At 47.7% G+C, this 23,950-nt stretch overlaps 1 protein-coding gene across 2 annotated transcripts in view; it reads left to right on the forward strand.

The window, feature by feature from the left end:
* Window positions 1–23,950, forward strand: part of MVB12B (multivesicular body subunit 12B) — a 200,200-nt gene that overhangs the window by 60,579 nt on the left and 115,671 nt on the right. For both annotated transcript variants that reach the window (XM_052648784.1, XM_052648785.1), the window contains exons 3-5: window positions 9,469–9,576; window positions 14,537–14,633; window positions 23,791–23,920. In XM_052648784.1, the coding sequence (XP_052504744.1) occupies window positions 9,469–9,576; window positions 14,537–14,633; window positions 23,791–23,920 (335 nt within the window). The remainder of the gene's footprint in view (window positions 1–9,468; window positions 9,577–14,536; window positions 14,634–23,790; window positions 23,921–23,950) is intronic.

Raw genomic sequence — 23,950 nt, forward strand, 5'->3', positions numbered from 1 at the left:
GGAGTTTCAGCTTCAGCAACATTCCTTCCAATGAACACCCAGGACTGATCTCCTTTAGGATGGACTGGTTGGATCTCCTTGCAGTCCAAGGGACTCTCCAACACCACAGTTCAAAAGCATCTATTCTTCGGCACTCAGCTTTCTTCACAGTCCAACTCTAATCCATACATAACCACTGGAAAAACCATAGCCTTGACTAGACGGACCTTAGTCAGCAAAGTGATGTCTCTGCTTTTGAATATGCTATCTAGGTTGATCATAATTTTCCTTCCAAGGAGTAAGTGTCTTTTAATTTCATGGCTGCAGTCACCATCTACAGTGATTTTGGAGCCCCAAAAAATAAAGTCTGCCACTGTTTCCACTGTTTCCCCATCTATTTCCCATGAAGTGATGGGACCGGATGCCATGATCTTCGTTTTCTGAATGTTGAGCTTTAAGCCAACTTTTTCACTCTCCTCTTTCACTTTCATCAAGAGGCTTTTTAGCTCCTCTTCACTTTCTGCCATAAGGGTGGTGTCATCTGCATATCTGAGGTTGTTGATATTTCTCCCGGTAATCTTGATTCCAGCTTGTGCTTCTTCCAGCCCAGGGTTTCTCATGATGTACTCTGTATATAAGTTAAATAAGCAGGGTGACAATATACAGCCTTGATATATTCCTTTTCCTATTTGGAACCAGTTTGTTGTTCCATGTCCAGTTCTAACTGTTTCTTCCTGACCTGCATATAGGTTTCTCAAGAGGTAGGTCAGGTGGTCTGGTATTCCCGTCTCTTTCAGAATTTTCCACGGTTTATTGTGATCCACACAGTCAAAGGCTTTGGCATAGTCAATAAAGCAGAAATAGATGTCTGGAGCATTCAGGGATGCCATTTCTCTGTGACACTGTTTTTAAGTGGCTTGGGTGGTTCTTTGTGTCAGAGAGGCCTGCCCATGGCTTGTCAGCTGTCCCCAAGGCAGGGCCCAGGGCTGCCCTGGTTTTGACCTGGGCAGTGGGCTGTCCTCCCCTGGGCTGTGTGAGAGTGCTCTGCTTACTGGGTGCTGAGGGGGCAGAGCCAGAGGGCACAGAGCCCCACCTCTCCTCTGACCACGGAGTGACTTCGAGTTAGTTTATGGAAGTTCACCAAGCCTCATTTTCTCATCTGTAAACTGAGGGGGAAGTAGCACCCCTTGCGCTGGGTGATTGGGAGGATTCAGTGAGACTCTGCACAGACGCTGCCTAGACCAGAGCCCCGACAGCAGTGAGTCCTCGGCCGGGATCCCTGCCCCTCCACCTGTCCTCGAACCAGGAGGCTTTCCTGCAGTTACGCTCAGGGGTTCCTTCCCACGCCCCGTGGGCTCTCTGGGCTTCCTGAACGCACGTTTCCCTCTGGGACTGCCTTGTGGTCATGCAGAATGTGACCTCTGAGCTGGAGCCCGAGAAGGAAGGAAGTCAGGGGCCTGGGCTGCATGAGCCAGGGGCTGAGCCCGGGCCAGGCAGGCAGCCGTACCAGGCCCCGGTGTGGTTCTGCCAGGCGTGGGGCCGCAGCTTCTCCACATGCTCCTGTCCCCTTGGTGGACCCGGCAGTGGAGAAGTCATGTGGAGCTTCGGACGTTGTCCCACGCTGGTATGCACTAAGAAGATGACCAGAGCTGGGTCATGCTGTACCCGCAGGAACATCCCTGTGGTCCTCAGAGTAGCGGCTTCTCTCCAGGGAGTATCGCCCCCATCCTGTCTTCCATGAGACATCTCCCCAGCTCTCTTGAGATTTTAAAATTAAAATTCACTTTTCTGTTTTTAACAAAGTGATGCCTACACAGTTAAATCAGAGAGTACTAAGGGACTTTTGAGAAAGCGTAGCCACCCTGGCCTGTCTCTGCCTGCTCCCCGTGTTTCATTCCCCAGAGGCAGTTACTTTCAGCACTCTTAGATTTTTTCACTTCTGGTACTTCGTCTCCGTATTTCTAAATAATGTGATTGTACTGTTTATTTCTTGACCGCCTATCCTGCGCATGTAGTTTTCTCATGTTCTCTGCCCATCAGGCAGTATCACAGTTTTGGTACATTAGTGGGGAGCTTATATATCAGAACAAGGCAAACCTTGGGTACCCCTGGATCAAGTGATTCAGCGGGACTGGAGGTTCTTTCTTGTAACTGTTTCCTTTTCTTGGAATTAGTTCTTGACTTGTCTCTTTCATTTACTTACTTGTCTAGATGCCTACCGACTTTTACATGAGAATTTAAAGTTTTTCTTCAAAGTTTTCAAGTTAGTTACTAAGTTATATTTTCACACAGAGCTTCATGCCTGTAAACGCTCGCACGGCTGTCCCGCGCCCATCCATCCGCACCTCTTCCCAGGGTGCAGTCCACATTCTGTCCTCCCCCAGAGACGGCCCGCATCACTCTTCTTTCCACGACCTTCTCTCCTTTCCCTCCGTCCAGGCCGTCCCTGGGCTGTCTCGTGTGGGGGCCTGTTCCTGGAGCTCTAGGTTCCTCTGTGTTGATTCAGTGCCCAGTCATGCTGGCACATCCTCCTCTAGGCTCCCCAGAGAAGGCAGCGGGATGAACTTCGTAAGTCCTTGAACGTCTGCTAAGATCTTCTCCTACCTTCATGCTTACTTGACCCTGGTTGAGGTGGAGAATTCCAGAAATCTTTGGAATTTTGAAGAGGCTGTTCGCGCCTTAGTTTTCAGTGTTGCTGATAAGAAGTCGGGTGCATTCTGATTCTGTTCCTCTGTACGTGGCCTGTTACTTCTCTCTGGAAGTTTTAAGGGCGTTTTTTTCATCCCGAAATCGATGGGTTTTAAGGGCATTTTTTTCATCCCTCCTCTTACTGTGGAGGCTCGCCTTTTCTTCTGTTTTTTATTTCCCTTTCTGGAAATTTCATTGTTGGATACTATTATTGATTCTTCAGTTCTCAGGTTTTTTTTCCCCCATCTCTAGTTTCTCTCTTCACCTTTGTATTTTATCTTCTGGGAGATTTCCTCAATTTTCTCCTCCAATATATATATATTTTTTTAATGTTTAATTTTAGCTGTAAGTTTTTATGTCTAAACTCCTTGTGTTGTCTTAAATTGTTCCTTTTAAAATGTTCTCCACAATATTCTATTCTCGTTTAAAATAAAATGAAAGTGTTAGTCAATCAGCTGTGTCTAACTCTTTGTGGCCGCATGGACTGTCCATGAAATTCTCCAGGCAAGAATACTGGAGTGGGTGAGCCATTCCCTTCTCCAGGGGACCTTCCTGACTCAGGGGTCGAACCTGGGTCTCCAGCATTGCAGGCAGATTCTTTCCTGTCTGAGCCACCAGGGAAACCCAGTTCTTGCTTGGTGACTGCAGTATCTTCACTTATCCCTCTGAAGATTGTTCATTTCAGGTTTGGTTGTTAATTCTTTAGCTTTTGTTGTTTCCTTCTGTTTTCTGCTATTTTCAGGTTCCCTTTCTTCTAATAATTTGGAGCCTGTTGTCATATTTGAGACTCCCCCCAGTGCCTGGTAATTCTTTGTTGTCAGTTAAGAGCCAGGCCCTAGCTCCTGGGGTCAGAGCCCTGTGGTAGGGGTGGGGCCTGATGACTGGTGGGCGGCACAGCGGCCGGTGCACCAGGAGCTGGCTCTTGTAACTGTAACCAGAGACCTCAGAGCCGGTGGGTGCTGGTCTTCTCTCTGGCACTCTTTAATTTCTCCAGAGACGCATCCTTCAATTGCAGCATTTAGGGGGTACACCTGGCTCCCAAGGTGCCAGAAGCAGGAAGGAGGGTGGGCCTGGAAGGGACAGGGAGGGCCCACCTTTCAGTCACTGTTCAGCTCAGTGTGCGTAGTCATTACCCTCTGCTCTGACTCTGGAGTTTTAGTTCCTCCTTTACCTCCTTCCCCACCAAGCTGGTGTCCTGGAGTCCTGAGCCCTGCTGATGCCATTTCTGCAGAAAATACTTCTGAAGCAGAGTGGGGCTCTAGGAATCTTAACGTCTTTGTTCTGCCTGTCTCCAGTTCTAAACTCGCATCACACCCATCTCCAGGCCCTCCACCCTCATCCCAGTGGTGTCTGGGGCCCTGGGATGTCCATCCCCACTGCTCTGCTACACCCTGGACCTTCCACCTCCCACGTCTCCACACGTCCGATGGCATCTGCCTCGTGCTGTACTCCTCTCTTGCTCTTATTTTAGTGGCTCCCTGCTGTCTCCACTAGATTGTCATTTTAGAAGAATATTGGTGGGGAAGAGCAGTAAACCCAAGTGTCCTGTCACTGCCCACCTCTTCTTCTGCAGAGGCAGCTCCTATACTGGGAAGATGGGAGAAGGAGAGGGAGGGTCTGAGCATGTGAGTGTGTAAGAGATGTGTGTGTGTGTGTGCATGCGCGTGTGAGCCCCTATGACAGACACCCAGGGCACTGCAGCCGGCCACAGTGTTGGGCATCCTCTAGTCATTTTGGGAACAAGACAGGGTACAGATAAAACTGAAGGAATTAGTGGCCTCGCTGTTGAAATGGGGGTTTGGCCTGTGAGTGGTGATTTTGAAGGGGACACAGGGATTAAGTCCTGGAATTTCATTTTTAAAATTTGTATTACCTTACTCCAGCATCTAGCGGGGTTTCTTAGTTTTTCACAGTTTGCTGCAGATCTATGGGCTGATTTGTCTGTTCACTCCTTCAGCCAGTTGCGGTTGAGCCCGTGTGTATCAGGCAGGACGCTGAGTACAGGGGATAAACAGCCATCGGACATTGTCCTCGGCTTGGCAAAGCTTTTGTCAGTGGCGGGGCAGTAGAGCCAATAAAGGTTAATCACACAAGTATATAATCTGTGTTGAAGACTAGGACTAGTCCCAGAGATGGGGAAGGAACCCCAAGGACCAGAGGTTGGAGCTGAGCCCCCATGTGACAATGCAGGGCTTTTCGAATCCTGATGTAGTGTGGACCTGTCTGTTGGTGCTGGCTTCGTGGGGTTGTTGTCACGTTTGCGTAGACCTGTCTGTTGGCGCTGACTTCATGGGGTTGTTGTCACGTTTGCGTAGACCTGTCTGTTGGCGCTGGCTTCATGGGGTCGTCATGTTTGCGTAGACCTGTCTGAGGCGCTGGCTTCATGGGGTCATCACGTTTGCAAGGACCTGTCTGTGGGCGCTGGCTTCACGGGGTCGTCATGTTTGCATAGACCTGTCTGAGGCGCTGGCTTCATGGGGTCGTCACGTTTGCAAGGACCTGTCTGTGGGCACTGGCTTCATGGGGTCGTCATGTTTGCGTAGACCTGTCTGAGGCGCTGGCTTCATGGGGTCGTCACGTTTGCAAGGACCTGTCTGTGGGCGCTGGCTTCACGGGGTCGTCACGTTTGCATGGACCTGTCTGTTGGCGCTGGCTTCATGGGGTCGTTGTCACGTTTACATAGACCTGTCTGTTGGCGCTGGCTTCATGGGGTCGTCATGTTTGCGTAGACCTGTCTGTGGGCGCTGGCTTCATGGGGTCGTCACGTTTGCATGGACCTGTCTGTTGGCGCTGGCTTCATGGGGTCGTTGTCACGTTTACATAGACCTGTCTGTTGGCGCTGGCTTCATGGGGTCATCATGTTTGTGTCGACCTGTCTGTTGGCACTGGCTTCATGGGGTCGTCATGTTTGTGTAGACCTGTCTGTTGGCGCTGGCTTCATGGGGTCGTTATGTTTTCGTAGACCTGTCTGTTGGCGCTGACTTCATGGGGTCGTTGTCACATTTACATGGACCTGTCTGTTGGCACTGGCTTCATGGGGTCGTCACGTTTGTGTAGACCTGTCTGTTGGCGCTGGCTTCGTGGGGTCGTCACGTTTACATGGACCTGTCTGTGGGCGCTGGCTTCATGGGGTCGTCACGTTTGTGTAGACCTGTCTGTTGGTGCTGGCTTCATGGGGTCATCATGTTTGCGTAGACCTGTCTGTTGGCACTGGCTTCATGGGGTCGTCACGTTTGCATGGACCTGTCTGTTGGCGCTGGCTTCATGGGGTCGTCACGTTTACATGGACCTGTCTGTGGGCGCTGGCTTCATGGGGTCATCATGTTCGCGTAGACCTGTCTGTTGGCACTGGCTTCATGGGGTCCCAGGTGAGCACTGAGGCAGTTCTCGTGCGTTATCCCCTCTGCCCCTACAGTGCCCTCAGGGGTGGGGGCTTGCTTAAGTCTGGAGTGTCAGGTTGGGGTCTGCCGTACCTGGAGTCCTCTTCCTCCACCCCCAGCCTGCCTCCCTGTCCCTCCCTTCCCATCCTGGGACTCAAGACTGAGTTCACAGGGACAGAGTTTAGAGGTGAACTTCTGCGGGGCACCCCTGTAGCTACTGACCACATACTTGCCTCGTATGCTCAGTCACTTCAGTCGTGTCCGACTCCTTGTGACCCCATGGACTGTAGCCTGCCAGGCTCCTCTGTCCATGGGGTTCTCAAGGCAAAAACACTGGAGTGGGTTGCCATTTCCTTCTCCAACTTACCTCGTAGCTAGTCTAGCTTGCCTTGGGGAGAGTTTAGGTTGGGAAGCACCTTTACCTGCCTGGGTACTTCTCGTGCTCCAGGGAAGGCAAGCTGTGAAGGCCCAGCCTTGTTCCTCCAGGGCCACTTCCCTAGTCCTGCTGCTGAGCCAGATCTGGGCTCCCCACACCCCAAGCAGCCTTGGAGGTGGACCCATCCCAGACTGTGGACCCCTGGCTGCAGGCATCTCTGTGCTCTGCACACCCACACCCGCCAATGCACACGCATGTGTGCATGCACACCCCCACACACGCTTCTCTCCCTCCTCCTCTCTCTCACTCTCACCTCCCTGCTCACTCCCCTTGGGGTTGGAGGGCGTTACACGTTTTCACTTCACCACACATGAGTTGTGGCTCAGGGCAGAGCTGGGCCATGGTGGACCTTGTTGAGTGGGTCTCCAGAGCAGGTTGGAGGCCTGTTAACTGCAGGGACAGAGGGAGAGAAGGCGGCCTCTGAGGAGGGAGCAGGCCTGCTCCTGCTTTCCTCTCCCCTCTTTGCATTCCTGCACTGGCCTCTTCATCGTACCAGGGTGTCTTCTCATTCAGAAAAGGGAAGATTCTAGCAGTGGGGCGAGAGGAGGGAATCCTCATTTTCAAACCCTGGAGACGATGGCCTTGAATGAGGGGGCACACCACCCCACTGTAGCCAGGAAAACCCTCCTGAACCCCCAGACTTTTCCGTGGAAGGCTGGACGCAGCTGTCTCTCTTTTGAGGTACCACAGCCTTTGTGTGTTCTGCAGACTCTGTTTTTTTTTAATTTATCAAAAATAATACATGTATTATAGAGAAACTACATAGGTTCCCATCTTTCTTTGTTCCTGTGGCATCTCATGACATTTTAATGGTTCCAAAATTGCAATGCATCTGAGAAATACGTTGTGCAATTTGACATGATGTTTCTTTTTTTCCTAAAGGAGCATTCTTTAAATCCACAGGTGATTCTCAAATGGCTACATCTTTGAGCTGAGGAAATACAAGTACAGTTTGGGAAACAAAAATCTTTCAAACATGGAACCTGTGGGAGAAAACAAAGCATAAGGGATCCTTGGTAGTAGAAGTTGGGGCCACGGCCTCAAGTCTCAGGTTTTCTGAGGAACTTTATGTATGACCATTATGGGGGCAAGTGCGGACAAGGCCTGGTCTGTTCGGCCGTGTTTCTTTCTGTGGGAGTGACGTGCTTGAACCAGACTGTCCCTGAGATTGTCGCCATACCATTCCTCCTTCGGATTTCAGGTCAAACATCTTTGCATATTCAGCATAAGGACCCTTCTTTTCCCTTCATGGCATTTATGAACTTAACAATTGTTCGCTGTGAAAGCAAGTACTTTTCTTTTGCCAGTTGGCCTTTGGTCTTTTCAGGGGCTCCCTCGGAGAACGTGGCCGTGGGAGCTATGGGACCCTCCTGGTGGAGTCGGCCCCCACACTCCAGGCTTCACACATGACAGTCCGAGCCATGTGGGCCTGCTGTGCTGTGTGCACACGGGACGGGGCAGAATCAGGGCAGTTTTGTGTAAAGAACAGAGGCGTTTTCAGCAGTTTGTGAGGACAGCCCGGAGCTTGTCAGATCAAAGAAGGCTTCCCATAGTCTTCCCCGCTGGCTCAGCTGGAAAGGAATCTGTCTGCCGATGCAGGAGACGCAAGAGATGTGGGTTCAGTCCCTGGGTTGGAACAATTCCCTGGAGAAGGAAATGGCAACCCACCCCAGTATTCTTGCCTGGAAGATTCCATGGACAGAGGAGCCTGGCTGGCTACAGTCCATGCGGTCACAAAGAATTGGACCCAACTGGGAACACATGCCTCCCACAGTCTAAGCCTCAGAAAGAGGAGCAGGGAGACCCCAGAGTGCACTGCAGGGGGCCGGCTGCAGAGGGCGCTGCTCCCCAAAGGGGTGCTGCTCCCAGGTCTTCCCAGAGTCCCCTTGGGGTGCAGCCAGGATGCGGATTCCTCTGGCCTGTTAGGTGCTGAGGGAAGAAGCAGCACCAAGCCTGATCGTTCCTTAACGAGCATCGTGGAGAGAATGGGGAGAACGTGTCCCAGCCAGCCTTCTTCTCCTCTCCCGTCTCCTTGTGAGCTCTTCCCACTGATGGCCTTAGTCCCACGGCCCAGGGCCTAGGCCCTATAAGACTCACATCAAGGCTGGCTTCATCCTTGAACGCTTCTTGAAACTAAAAGTGAAAAGTGTTAGTCTCTCAGTCATGTTCACCTCTTTGTGCCAGGCTCCTATGTCTAGGGAGTTCTCCAGGTGAGAATGTGGGAGTGGGTTGCCTTTCCCTTTTCCAGAGAACTTCCCAACCCAGGGATCGAACCCAGGTCTCTCGCATTGCAGGCAGATTCTTTACCATCTGAGCCCCCAGGGAAGCCCTTAGAGGGAAATTTCTACAGCCATATACGAGAATATGGCTCCTCAGTGAGACTAGAAACTGGCAGCTGAGTCTTTTTTTTATTTTCCTATCATGCTGGTTTTCAACCTTGAATTCCACTCACAGAACTTGTGCTGAAAAGAAGTGGGGCAGGGCGAACCTCTCTGACGCCCTGCCCGCCCCCCCATGCCCAGTGATAGCAGCCCCTGGCCAGCCCAGTCAGCCCCGGAGCAGGAAGCCACGCCAGGCGCCTGGCAGGCAGGCCCCTCTCTGGTGGCATTGCATGCCCCATTCTGCCCTCTGCACCCTGTACTGTCCCCGGAGTGACTGGCAGTGAGCAGCTTAATGTGCTGACTTCTCCGGTCCCTTCTTGGTCCATGACAAACAGAAGTTCCGCTTTTCTCATTAGAAGCACTTTTGTCAGGGTGTCTTTAATCAATGACTTCCCCAGGGACAGTATTTTTAGAAGTTGTATTTTTCACACTCTCCCTTGGCCCCACTTGGAAAAATCTCTTCCCAGGGCCTGGTGAAGTGGACTAATGAGATGCCGCGCGAGTCCGGGCCGGAGTTAATTGGCGCAGGTACGGAAGCTCCTCACGCCCGCCCTCCACAGCCCCCTGCCTCACCTGTGTCCTCTTCCCCGTCTCTCTGGTGCAGGTCGCTCAGACAGCAGATGGTGTGGACGCTGACCTCTGGAAAGACGGCTTATTTAAATCCAAGGTTACCCGATACCTGTGCTTCACGAGATCCTTTTCCAAAGAAAATGTAAGTCTAGTAGTGGCTTTCCGTCTGCTAAGAGAGCACAAGTCATTTCCATTCGTGTTTGAAATTCTCCTCACTTTTTTGGTGGTGGTTTATTTTCATCGCTGTGTTAATTTATCGGTGGTTTTAAGTAAACAGGGTAGGATCAGCAACCACCGCTGGGTTTCATTTATTAACAGTATTATTAACCACAGACCCAAGTGTGTAGTGAATTCCATTAAAACTCGTTTTCCAAAGGAAACACAGAAAAGATTTCTCTCACAGCTCTCATCCTGTCTGCCTTTCATCTGAGTAACAAATTGCAGGGTAGTATGATGTGAGCATCTTCCAGGGGAGCTGGCTTTAAAGCTGACCAACAGAGGGGAACATAGCCAGAAGATGCCCCACGGTCACCCCTCCCCAAGACGTGGCTGTGTTGACTTTCTCCCCAGGTCTCTCTGCCATGTGACATTTCATTGTTTTGGCAGGTAGGTATCCACCTCACATGCAGATTACTTTTACTGTGTTGTTTTTAATACTTAAGCCCATAAATAAGGAAATTTTAAAGGCACCTACTAAAGATGTTCAAATAGGTGGTTTAGAACAAAGAGAAGTGGCTCTTGTGAGTATCCTTTCCATGTGAGGCCTGTCCTGGGCACTCTGCAAATATGCTGCCTCCATCCTCAGACTCTTAAAGTAATAGCTCCTGAGATCAGGGAGTTTATGTGCTTGTCTAAGGACACCTGTCTTCCCTAACCCTAATAGGGAGCAGTCAGATTTTCATTTTTAGGGGTGCCGTTTTATTTTGGGCCTAAATGCAAAAAAAAATCAGATGGGAAATATTCTTATTATTTTTATAAATCTTATGGCAACAATAAAATATGTTCATAAGTGATTTAAAAAAAACTCAGGTTCAAGCATCCCTATTCAGAAGCCTGGAAGGGAAAGGTCACCATCTTTCTCTCCGTCACAAGCCCACAGACCCATGGTCCTGTCACAGTCCTCGTGCGTCCCTGCAGCATTTTTTGGCTGTGGTTTGTCACATGGATCTGTGGTCCACACTCTTGTCCAGCAGCTGTTCACATTTGTTGATAAGTGTTTGTTAGGAAAATGATTTCTAACATACTCAGGGAGGACTCGTTGCTCTCATCTTTTCCCACTCATGATGAGAGTAATAAATGCTTGCTGTAAAGGACAGAGCTCCTGATGGAGGAGGGAAGTTCCTGGCAGCTGGGTCCGCGGTGGATCTGAGCAGGACCTTCAGGTCACAGTGCAGCGAGGAGACCCCAGGGGCAGGTCTGAGGTCGGGTTACAGTGCGGTGAGGAGACCCCAGGGGCAGGTCTGAAGGCCCGGTTACCTTTCCAGACGTCAGGCCTGTGACGTTCGGGCAGTGCCCCTGGCTCCATCCCTCCATCCTGCGTCCATAAACACCTATGGCGCTGTCTCGTCGCCTTTGTCCCTGGAGGTTACCTATACCCTCTTTGAAACCATCCATATTCTTAGCTGTTGTCACCTCTGTTCTGCCACTGGCTACCCCTCTCTGCAGGAAGTCGGCATGTTCACTGCGCAGGGCTGCGGGACCACCTCCCCAGGCTTGAGCAGCTCGTGTCCACACCGTTGCTCTGCCCAGTGGTTTCACACGTTCGCTCCTGACCTCCACTCAGCCTCGGGCCCTCCTGCTGAAGAGGAGCCCGCAGCTGCAGAGGACAGACGATCTCATTGGCTGTTTTTGGTTTCTGTTTTTGTTGCATTTCCTTGAAGGCTATAAATAGGGTGTCGGTACTCTCGGCCAGAAGAGCCCCTGATCCCTTGGAGTAGGGACACTAACAAGTTAAAAAATGACAGAGAGAAGTCACTGGGGCTTGTTAATTTTAGTGTCATGGGTAAGTGGATGGTAGAAAATACGTCGATCTAATCATTTGTCGAACATTCAGGAGATGTGTGTTGAGTGCCTACTTCGTATCTCTTACTGTATGAGGGCCAGGCAGGCATGGTGAAGTGTGTGTGGGAGAGGGTGTAAGACAAGGACAAGGGCAGTGGGAGAATCCTCTGCCCCGCTTTTGAGGCAGTAAGGAAATTAGGAGCATTTTACTTTCAGAAAAAGAATGAATGGGTCCTGTAGTGAGACACAGAGGGAAGGCAGTTCAAAGGGGCGGCAGGGGCCCCCTTGCCAGCCCAGGAGTAGAGCAAGAATGAGCCATATTTTCATCTGTTACAGCCGGTCTGTCCCAGCCCCGCTGTCAGAGCCAAGACTTTGCATGGCATAATTTTTTACAACTGCAAAGGAGGGATGTAGAATCTCAAGACTGGACAGATTCTTAATTAGGTGACTTGAGACTCCCTGTGTAGGAGTTTGGGGAGACTCCTCTGGAACCTGAATTCCTTTCCCCCAATAATGCTGTTAACACAGAAACCTGGCTTTGGAGTGACATTGCTTCCTGGGGAAGGATCGAGATTAATTGCACTTTTCATGCCCTGTACTTTCTGCATTACCTGTAATAATAATGTACATAGATTAGGTAGGGAGGATATTAAACAGAAGGATTTATGAACATTTGAATATTAAGTTGGTTATCTGTGGCTACCTTAAATGCAAGGTTGTCAAAAATAATTACAGTATACTAGCAAATACTGGCTACCAGAGACAATATAAATACCCTGAGTCAGTGCATATTGGGCTTTTGGCATGAATCATTTGCTCAACAAGGATTGGGAATACGTTCTTCATATTTATGAGGAGGAAATGAAAGAGAGCACAGGATGGGGGAGGGGAGAGGAACAGGCAAAATTAATGGTGTCGCAGACCTACTGTATTAAACCCGGTGCAGCAGCAGCCCAGGGCTCCGAGGGACCTCACTTGGGCTGCAGGAAGCTCTGACGGTGCAACCTCCTGTTCCGTGTGCACCGGAGCGGGGGGTCTTCATGCCTCTTTTAATGGCTGCACCACCGACATTCTGGCTTTATGATCAGGGACGTTCGTAGAGTGTGGAGGGTGAGGTCGCTAAGTGGTTTGCAGTTGACTTCTGTTAAAACCCAACTTGTCAGATAGAAGACGTTGGAGAAGGATATTGATGAACGCCCATCCATCTATAGGGCAGGGAAACATATCCAGCTGTTAATTTCTCAATGCAGAAGGCAGTGATGACATGGAAAAGCCACTGCCATGGGAAAAAAAAAAAAATGATAGATTAGATCAGGCGATTCTGAAAGCAGCTGATGTTTGCGGGTTGGGGTAATGGTTCAAACCCTTCCTCCACGGTCAGAGATTTATTCCGCGTTAGGGTTCCGCTCTCCACTTGCTGTGCTGGCCTGTGCGTTGTTTTCCCGAGACCCAGCTACCTGAAATGTAATCATTTTAAATCCTCCGCTAACACCAGCTTTTGAGAGAGACGGCTTTCTGACCACAGTGCCGAGAAAACACTGGCCAAAGTTTACGCTCGGCACTTTGACCTTCATGGCTAAATTTCAGGAATGCATTTCATTTGTGTACTTCTGGTTTATAACGCACTTACTAAATATACTTTTAATATTTTTGTTGGCATTATTTAGATTTGTCGTCCGAGCAAGTCCATTTTGATTTCGGATTCTGAGTAGCCCGTCTGGTTGAAAATGTACCCCAAAATAGTAATTTATTCAGCAGTAATTATCGAGTACCTACTGTTTGGCAAGATCTATGCTAGGCTTGGATATATAGTAGTAGCAGAGATGGTTTTGGTCCTCGTGGTTCTTAAACCCTGGTGGGGAAGCAGATACTACATAAAAACCTCACAAACATGCCATTAGAAACTGATATGAAGGAAAGTTGAGCATGCCAAGAGAAAACAAAGCATGGAGTATAGATGATAGGAGTTGCCTTCTTAGTCTTCAGTGATGGTATTGGCACTGGACAGGACGGGTGGGGCCACAGAGACTGAGGGCCACACCCTTCTCTGAGCAGGCCAGGCTTGACTCCGGAGGAACTGCTGTGCAGGGCAAGGTGGTGGGGTCATCTGGGAACGCAGAACAAGTAAACTGCACATGTGCTTACGGGGGCTTGGGCATTTCTGGAAGATGGGCATGCCAAGTGCATTGTTAGCATCCTAACAGGAGAGATTTGGGATGGGAAGGCATCATTCTTCTTCTAACTGGCTCTAGAGAGAGGGGGAGCTAAGTTTGGTAAATGACTCTGAAGATGTTAATGAAACCTCCGAGGTGGCCCCACTTTGTTTAAGTTGTAGGGTAGATCTCTTTAGAGCTCGTTTCCAGCTTGAAATGTGGGCTGCAAGTGCCAGGGCATTTGCAGAGAATTCTCTCTCGCAATTATAGGACAGCGTGCCGTCTTCGAAGATATTTTTGCTTCGGTTACGGAAAACTGTGCACTGTGGGCCCCGTGCACCGCCACTAAGTAGAGGCTTAAAGAGGCCCCTGTGCATGCCATTCTAGAAGCTGTGTAATATTAGGCAGCAGCACTTTCCCACTCTGTGTGAGTTTATGATTCGTGGGGTTTTACAGAACATACCTAGCCACCGAGATGCGTGTCAGTATGCAGAGACCAGCAACCACTGGGGAGGGTGGTTGATTCTCTGTTAGAGATGCAGCTCCCCCGCCTCCCGCTGCAACAGCCACCCCGGGAATGTGCTCTTCTAAACCTGCTGTCCCGAGATCTGATGCTCGGGGCTAAGGGGCCACGTGGCCCCAGGACATGGCTGCACAGCTGCCCTCTGCTCAGTTACCTCTCGGGCATCGCCTGGGCCACTCGTTCTGCTAACCAAGGCCACGTCTAAGTGAGTGGCCTTGAGATTCTGCAGATGAAATCCTTTTCTGGGGGCCACCAGAGTCCCCGTGTAGCCGCTGGGGATCATTAACTGGCACCTACTCTAATTAACCTGCTGTCGTAAAGCTGCATGAGTCATTGTGTTAAATACGCGTTTTGAAGCCAGAATGGCAGACCCACCACAGGCGTGTTCAGATTAATCGTCTGTGTCTCTTTCCTTTCTTCCCAAGAGCCATTTAGGGAACGTGTTAGTGGACATGAAGCTCATCGACATCAAGGACACTCTGCCCGTCGGCTTCATCCCGATTCAGGAGACGGTGGACACACGTGAGTCACCCTCTGGCTCTACTCACCACAGTGAGAGTTTTCTTCCTCCAGGTGTATGTGTAGAAACTTTGATGTGCGGTTTGCTTCAGAAACATTTTAGGCGGCCTCACTGCGTGCCCACAAATAAACCCTGCTGCTTCTGACACGTGTCTGACTCGGCTCTCCTTTGGCGTGTTCTGGGTAGGGGCATGGGAGTGAGCAGAACTCACCCTTTTCTCTGAGAATGGGGCTCCCCGCTGAATCAGTTTACTCGGGAAACCGGTTGTAGTTTGTCCTTAGCCCATCCTCTAGCGATGCTGAAGCCAGGCTTCACACAAGACCCAGAAGCAAAAGGAAAAAAACAAAAGACGCTCAGGGAATACAAGTGCCCTTATACCCCCACTTTTGGTTCTTGGAGCGTACAGGAAAAGTCAGAACCAGAAAGACTGCGAGTTAGAGTCCTCAAGATCTGAAATTGAGGGAAGACCCTGAGCCACACGGAGCAGGAGTGGCTGACACGTTGGAAGCTTCTTCAGGATTGCGTGGCAGTTTGAGGTTCTTATTGTGGCATCCGTTCCTAAACAGTGCTGGAAACCTCTGGGGGGTTGACCCTCCTCAGTTTGATGTAAGGCGACTAGCTTGCTTTATTTTATATTACTTAGGACCAGCAGCAGCAGTGTATATATCCACAAGAGTAGTATGGCAAATAAGAAAGAAGTCCAGAGAATCCTTCCTTTATGACACATGATCCATTATGAAACTTTGCATCTCACTTTTTGTCACATATACTTTGTTTTCCCCATTTTAGACCTACTTTTTTTTTGGCGGGGGGGCTGTTTTCCTGCAAATGTTTCTTATAAATCAGACTTTTCATATCTACACAGACCCCACATAGCTATTATTTTAATGAAACAAGTGGATTCCATGGGTAGCATACTTTTCTTAATGCTCTCCTCACTTTTGGACATTGGTCTACTTCTAGTCATTTGTTATTAACATGTATTAGCTAATAATTTCACAGCAGTCAGTATTTAGTATGTATTTACTATGTAGCCCCTGTCATAAATGTTCTATGTTCCTGATCGCATTTGATCGTCAGAAGACCCCTGAAGATAGGTACCTATTTGGAGATAGGTATTATTAATACATACTCAATTCACATATAAGAAAAATGAGGTGCAGTAGCAACTTAAGGATTAAAGAGCTTATCCAAGGTTACACATCTAGAACTGAATGGAAAGAATACACGGAGGAACTATATAAGAAAGATCTTAATGAACCAGATTACCACGACAGAGTGGTTAGTCACCCAGAGCCAGACATTCTGGAGTGCGAAGTCAAGTGGGCCTTAAGAAGCACTGCTGTTAATAAAGCTAGTAGATGCAATGAAATCCCAGTGGGGCGATTCAGATCCCTAAAGGATGATGCCGTCAAGGTTCTGCATTCATTATGTCAGCAAATCTGGAAGACCCAGCAGTGGCCACAGGACCGGAAAAGGTGAATCCTCATTCCAATTCCCAAGAAGGGTAGTACCAAAGAAATGTGCTAACCGTTGGACAATTGCGCTCATCTCCCATGCTAGCAAGGTCATGCTTAAAATCTTGCATGCTTGGCTTCAGCATTATGTGAACTAAGAACTTCCAGATGTCCAAGCCGAGTTTAGAAAAGGAAGAGGAACTAGAGATCAAATTGCCAACCTTCGCTGGATTATAGAGAAAGCAAGAGAATTTCAGAAAAACACCTATCTCTGTCTCATCAACTACACTAAAGCCTTTGATTTGTGTGGATCATGACAAACTGTAGAAAGCTCTTAGAGAGATGGAAATACCAGACCATCTTACCTGTCTCTGGAGAAACCTGTATGCAGGTCAAGAAGCAACAGATAGAAACTTGTATGAAACCACTGATTAGCTCAAGGTCGAGAAACGAGTACAACAGAGCTGTCTGCTGTCACCCTGTTTGTTTAACCTATACGCTGAGCACATCATGAGAAATGCCAGGCTGGATGAGTTACAAGCTGGAATCAAGATAGGCAGAAGAAACATCAACAACCTTAGATATGTGGATGATTCCACTGTAATGGCAGAAAGTGAAGAGGAACTAAAGAGCCTCTCGATGAGAGTGAAGCAGGAGAGTGAAAGAGTTGGCTTAAGACTAAATATTAAAAAAAGAAAAAAAAAACAACCCTAAGGTCGTGGACATCCAGCCCAATTGCTGCATGGCAAATAGAAGGGGGAAAGGTGGAAATAGTGGAAAAAATTTCCTCTTCTTGGGATCCAGAATCACTGCGGATGGTGACTGCAGCCATAAAATCCGAAAACGATTGCTTCTTGGCAGGAAAGCAATGGCACACCTAGACAGTGCATTGAAAAGCAGAGACATTACTGTGCCAACAAAGGTCCATATAGTCAAGGCTGTGTCTTCCTGTGCTCACATACGGTTGTGAGAACTGGACCGTAAAGAAGGCAGAATGCCAAAGAATTGGTGCCTTTGAACTGTGGTCCTAGAGAAGACTCCTGGGGCAAAAGGAGAAGTGGCTTCAGAGGATGAGATGGTTGGACGGCATCACCAATGCAATGAACGTGAACTTGGGCAAACTTCAGGAGATGGTGAGGGACAGCGAGGCCTGGCGTGCTGCAGTCCATAGGGTCACAAAGAGTTGGACACGACTGGATGACTGAACAACCACCACAACCACAACACATCTAGAAGTAGGGAAATAACTAGATTACACACAGAAGCGTGACTCCCCACACTTTTAACCACAGTGCCGCCCTGAAAAAGCATGTGTTGAAGCACCTTTTACTGATAGATTTTATATATTGATATATTTGAATTTTGGGATAACAGCTTTATTGAGGTATAATTCACATACCATACAATTTACCCATTTAAAGTTGCAGCCCAATGGTTTTTAGTATATTCACAGAGTTGTGCAACCATCAACACAATCAGTTTTAGAAAATTTCATTACCCCCAAAGAAACTGCATACCCACTAGTAATCACTCCCCTTTTCTCCCTAGTCCTCACCTCCCTACCCTCTACCAGCCATAGGCAACCACTTATCTACTTGCTGCATAGATTTGCCTATTCTAGACGTTTCATGTAAGTGAAATCATATCATCTGTAGTCTTTTGTGTCTGGTTCCCTTCACTTAGTAGAAGTTTTCAAGATAGGTGCATGTTGTAGCATGTCAATACTCCATTCTTTTTTATTGCCAAGTAATACTCCATTATATGGATATAGCATTTTGTATATCCATTCAGTTGATGGGTAGTTCGGTTGTTTCATTTTGGGTTATTGTGAATAATGGTGCCCTGAACACTGGATGCACAAGCTTTTGTGTGGGCGTATGTTTTCACTGCTCTTGGGTATACACCTGGGTATGAAGTTGCTAGGTCATATAATAACTCTATATTTAACTTTTTAAGGAACTGCCAAACTGTTCTTCAAAGGAGCTATACCCTTTCTCATTCCAACCAGCAGGGTTTAAAAGTTCTAGTTTCTCCACATCTTCACCAACACTTGTTATTATCTTTCTTTTTAATTCTAACCATCTTAGTGGGGATGCAGGGGTCTCTCTTTGTGGTTTTTGTTTGTGTTTCCCTTGTGGCTAGTGATGGTGAACACTTTTTCATATGCTTATTATCCATTTGTATATTTTCTCTAGAGAAATGGCTATTCTAATTCTTTGCCTGTTTAAAATTGGTTTTTCTTTTTATGATTGAGTTATAAAAATGTTTTCATATATTCTAGATGTAAGTCCTTTATCAGTTACATGATCAGAAAAAGATTTCTCCCATTCTGTGGGTTTTCATTTCATTTTCTTTGTTGAAATCAAGGTATAGTTGACATACATTCATTTCATTTTCTTGATACCATCCTTTGAAACAGAAAAGTTTTCTATTTTGATGAAGTTCCATTTATCTATCTTTTTTCTTTGTTGTTCATGCTTTTGAAGTCATACCTAAGAAACCATTGCAAATCCAAGGTCACCAAGATTTATGCCAATGTTTTCTTCTAAGAGTTTTATAGTTTTGTCTCTTTCACTTAGGTTTTTGATCCATTTTGAGTTAATGCTTGTGAACTGTTCAAGATAGGAGTTCAAGTTTATTCTTTAAAAAAAAAGTTTTTTGTTCTAGTTGATATACAACAGATTTATTCTTTTTTCCAGAATCATTTGTTGAAAAGACTATCCTTTCCCTCACTGAATTGTCTTAGTATCCTTGCTGAATATCAGTTGACTGTAAATGTGAAGGTTTGTTTCTAGACTCTGAGTTCTTTTGCTATGATCTGTAGGTATTGCCTTATCCAAAACCACAGTCTTGATTACTGGGGTTTTGTAGCAGGTTTTGAAACCAAGAATCCTCCACCTTTGTTCTCCTTTTTCAAGCTATTTTGGCTGTTCTGGGTCCCTCAAACTTCCACACCAATTCTAAAATTAGTCAATTTCTGCAAAGAAACTATCTGGGATTTTGATAAGGAATGGTGTTGAATCTGTAGGTCAGTTTGAATATGTATAGATTTTGAATGATTTTCTTGTGACAAGTTTACAAGTACTTGAGGTTACTGGGTCCTGGGTCCTCTACGCCTGCGCCGACCTTCGTCTGCAAGCATCTTCCTCATCTTCAGGCACCTGTGCTTGACCCAGATGAAGCCACTCACTGTGCCCTCTTGTGCACCTTCCTTTCTGTTCGTTCTTTTTGAAAAGCTCCCTTCTATTTGCTTTTTATGGCTGTGCTGGGTCTCTGTTGTGGCTCCTGGGCCTCCTCTGGTTGTGGTGGCTTCTCGCTGCAGGGTGCAGGCTCTGGGGCACCTGGGCTTCAGTGGTTGGGGCACGTGGGTTCCGTAGTTGCAGTTCCAAGCTCTGGTGCACAGGCTTAGTTGTTCTGCGACCTGTGGAATCTTCCCAGACCAGAGAGTGAACCCATGCCCCACTGTGTTGGAGGCAGATTTTTAACCCCTGGACCGCGAGGGAAGTCCATTTGTGCTCCTTTCTTTTCTGACTCGACGGATCTGCTTTGTTGTTTTCCCTGCCTGAGAGGCCCTTTCCCTCAACCCCGAATGTCACAGCCCATGTCTTTGTAGGGTGAGCTCCGATCTCTAGATGCAAGTGTGAAGCAGGCTCTCTTTTCTCCTCAGTCAGCTGCCGTGGGTGCCTGTCTCCTGCAGGCTCTGCAGACTTGGCTTTGGGATACAGAGATGAGCCCAGGAAAAGTACCCACAAGGGGCTTAGTCCAGAGGGTGACTGTAATCAGCTGGTCAGGAGCCCTGTCTGCTCTCTACTGCTCTCCAGCTGCTTGGCACAGCACACGTTTGTTGAAGGGTGGAAGGAAAGTAGGCAAATGTGAAGGACAGTGGTGGAAAGCCCATACGATTCTGGTCCTGAATGCCCGTCATTCCCTGTTAGCACAGACTGCACTTGGCACAGTGGGAGGAACTTGGACTCTGGAGTCAGTCTCGCCTAATGTGGAGTCTGGCTCTACCACTTACAAATGAGGGACCCTGGGCAAATGACTTCACCTTCCTGGGCCTCAGTTTCCTCATCTGTAAAATGGGGCAGCACTGTCCACCTCATAATGTTGTTCTTAGCTTACATTATAGCCATTTACATGTTTTCTTCATGTCTTTGCTACTTACCTCTTTCTTGAAGGGCAAGACCTGTGTTTAATTCATCTTTGAATCACGTAAGGTACCTGCCATACACAGCTCAGAGGATGAGCTCAGTAAAGTTAGGCTTTATTACCCTCTGTTGTCAAATTAACTTCCAGAAACACCAGTTCATGTTGCCCCTGATGATACCGACCTATACCTTTTTTCCACAGGCCTGTCAGCATAGGCTTTATATTTTTAATTTAGCTTTACTATTCTCATTTTATTTAATTTTTACTTATTATTTATTAGCAATACTGAACATCTTCACAAGTTTTTGCTTGCTCATTTTGCTTACACTTATATGAATGGTCTGCTTAAGAAATAAAATTGACTTGTATTAATTTCCCACTTCTCGTGTTTTTCTTAGTTTTAAAATTTGCACTGTCATTTGTTTTTGACAACTAAGTGGCTTAAAATGTCTTTATATTGATTTACAATAGAGTCAACGAATTTCTCGTTCTGCATTTTCCTCTCAATTTGTTGAATCTATTCAGCGAGGAGGCCCAGGACTGAGTCCTGGTCCAGCTACTGTGCAGCTATGTGATCCTGGGAAGTCGCCCCGGGGACTTGGGGTGTGTTGGTCACTACCCACATGGACAGTGTGAGGTTGGGTCCTGGTGTCTCCAACAAGTGTCATATCCCCCAAGGGATATGACTGTAGAGTCACCTATTCTTTTAGGGTCATCCAATCTGTGGTCAGCTCTGGGACGTTTGAGAGCATTTAAGATCCTGATTTTTTTTTTTTTTAATCAGCCGGCAAGATGAGACTCCTGTAATTAACTTAAAATACGTTTTGTTGCAATCCATATAGCACTTAAAAACTGGAAGGCTGTTTGTTTTAGTAAAGTGCTGTGTCCTTTCTCTGTGTTCATTAGCATGACTGAACACATTTCTATTGACTCTGTATAATATGTTTACTTAAAGTCAGGCCTGTTTAAGCATGTGTAATTAGCGGCTCCATCTCTTACCCCCAGTTTGCTGTAAATGGAAGAATGGAGCAAAGAGCAGCTGGCAAAGCAAGTACATAAAATACCTGCATCTTTGTTTACTTTGAGGAAAGGTCTCACCTCCTTCACACTTTCAAAGGCCTGAGTTTATTGGCTAGTAGTTTTTAAAGCTGCAGGGTTGCTGTGGACAGTCTCCCCGCAGTAACCCTTTCTGGCTTGTTGGATCCCGTGTTCGGGGTCTAGATTCAATTTCCAATATTATTACTCAGAGCTAGTATGTCTGATCAAGCGCTCAGTTTCCTCTCCTAGGAAGAGAATTCACAAAGTTTCTGAGTTTCCAGCTGGTAATCCCAAAACATCAGCACCTGATTCTCCTCTTCCCTTGATAAAATCAAGACTAACAGCAACACAGCACTTTCCTCTTGTGTCTTGCTCTCTAATGTAAATATACTTATTTCCTGAAACAGAACTGAAAGGCCTTGAAAATCAGTGCCAAACACTGACACAGATTACGTGCTCGAGGCTTCCTAACAGTATTATGATAAGAATGACCATGACTCTTCTTTACTGATCACTTACTGTGTGCCAGGCACCAGGCTAAGTGAAGCATACGTGTCATCATGTTTCATCCACCCCATGTCCCTACGCTGTCAGGCTTCATTAACTCCTTTTTAGATGATGAAACCAAGGCTCAGAGAAGTTAAGGCCCTTGCCTAAGATTAGGGTCCTGGAAAATGATGGAGCTGGAATTTTAACCCAGATCTGTCCCATGTATTGAATGGCTGCAATTGATTGAAACTCATCATGTGTGGTTTAAAAACCACACATGAACAAACCAAAACCATGTGGGTGGTCACCCCTTGTGGTTGTTAGGCAGCAACTCATTACCCTGCTGCTGCTAAGTCGCTTCAGTCGTGTCCAACTCTGTGCGACCCCATAGACGGCAGCCCACCAAGCTCCCCAGTCCCTGGGATTCTCCAGGCAAGAACACTGGAGTGGGTCACCATTTCCTTCTCCTATGCGTGAAAGTGAAAAGTGAAAGGGAAGTCGCTCAGTCGCGTCTGACTCTTAGCGACCCCATGGACTGCAGCCCACCAGGCTCTGCCATCCATAGGATTTTCCAGGCAAGAGTGCTAGAGTGGGGTGCCATTGCCTTCTCCAACTCATTACCCTAAGACTTTATAAATTAGAGAAAAGAATCACAGATGTGTCTGTCCTTTCCTGTACTAGAGCATGTTTCAGGAAGACCGAGCAGTTGAAGAATGAAAGATTTTTTTATATAGAAAAATTCCAACTAATAAATGCAGAAGGAATGAGAGTTAGAAAATCGCTATTTGACACCTTTAATGAAGTTACGGATCTAGGCACGGTCATCAGGGGATGAGAAGACCACCCAGAGCAGGGTGTTAGGGACTTTATAACCAGGGCACCAGGCTGAGGGCATTAAAACCCACCGAGAGTGTCATCACATTTCATCCATCCCGTCACCCATCAGATGTACGTGCACCACCCGTGGAGTGCTCCTGCCTATGCTGTCTAACCTGAGTAGAATCAAAGCTTTCACTCAGCCATGTTACAGGAGATACAATGGATGACCCGAGTTCTCCATCCTATGAGTGCTCTGAAGATGAAGGGTAGGTGGAGAGGTTACCACAGAACAAAAGAGACATAACCACCGAGTGCCACGCACAGACAGTGTTTGGATCTTGGTCCAGATAAACCGACAACTAAATGACATTTTTGCGATAATGGAGATAACCGAATGCAGACTATTTGATGATATTAAGGAATCATTGTTTGTTAAGAATAATAACATCTTATTATTAAGATGGTTATGGTTAAAAATATATATATATATTAGCCTGCCCTGGATGCCTTCCAAGATTTTGGTGGGTGAAATGATAGCGTGTTGGAGAGTCATTTTAAATCTCCGCAGAGCTCAAGAGGGCGGGGGAGGAGACGAGAGGGTTCCTCCATTGTTGACAGTATTGAATTGGGTTCATAGGAACACGTGGATTCAGCTTATTTCCTGTTCTCTCTATTGGCGGGAATGTAATGGCAACCCACTCCAGTATTCTTGCTTGGAGAATCCTATGGATGGAGGAGCCTGGTAGGCTACAGTCCATGGGGTCACAAAGAGTCGGACATGACTGAGCGACTTCATCTTCTTCTTGAAAATCTCTGTAATAAAAAGAGAAGAGAAGGCCTGTGTAGTGAACTGTGTTAACGCTGGGGGCGTCCGTGTGCTTGTGTCTGAGGCCTGGAGCAGCGAGCAGGTTGCAGTCATGGATTTATCCCAGGCTCCTCCTGGCAGAGGGGTGTGTGTGCCCCGTGGGCCCCTTCCCGGCAGTGGGCGTCGGGGATCAGGCCCTGAAGGCAGAGCAGGGTGACCGAGACTGTCCGCTGCGACCCTGCCCCAGGCCGGAGCGGCGGCACCCCGGCCTTTCTGTCGGGCATCTTGGATGACCGGTCATTTCCACCGCCGGGAAGGGAACCTGATGGGAGACATGGTGTTGAGAATAGAGATGTGGGCACCTCTGGAAGACTCATACCTTTTTGTGGTCCTTTCCTTCAGAGGAAGTGGCTTTTAGGAAGAAGAGGCTGTGCATTAAATTTATCCCGCGGGATTCAACCGAAGCGGCCATTTGTGACATCCGGATCATGGGCCGGACCAAGCAGGCCCCGCCTCAGTACACATTCATTGGGTAAGTCTCAGCAAGGCCAGGCTCGTCGCT

Source organism: Budorcas taxicolor, chromosome 11, assembly GCF_023091745.1.
Source record: "Budorcas taxicolor isolate Tak-1 chromosome 11, Takin1.1, whole genome shotgun sequence".
NCBI classification, from domain to species: Eukaryota; Metazoa; Chordata; class Mammalia; order Artiodactyla; family Bovidae; genus Budorcas; species Budorcas taxicolor.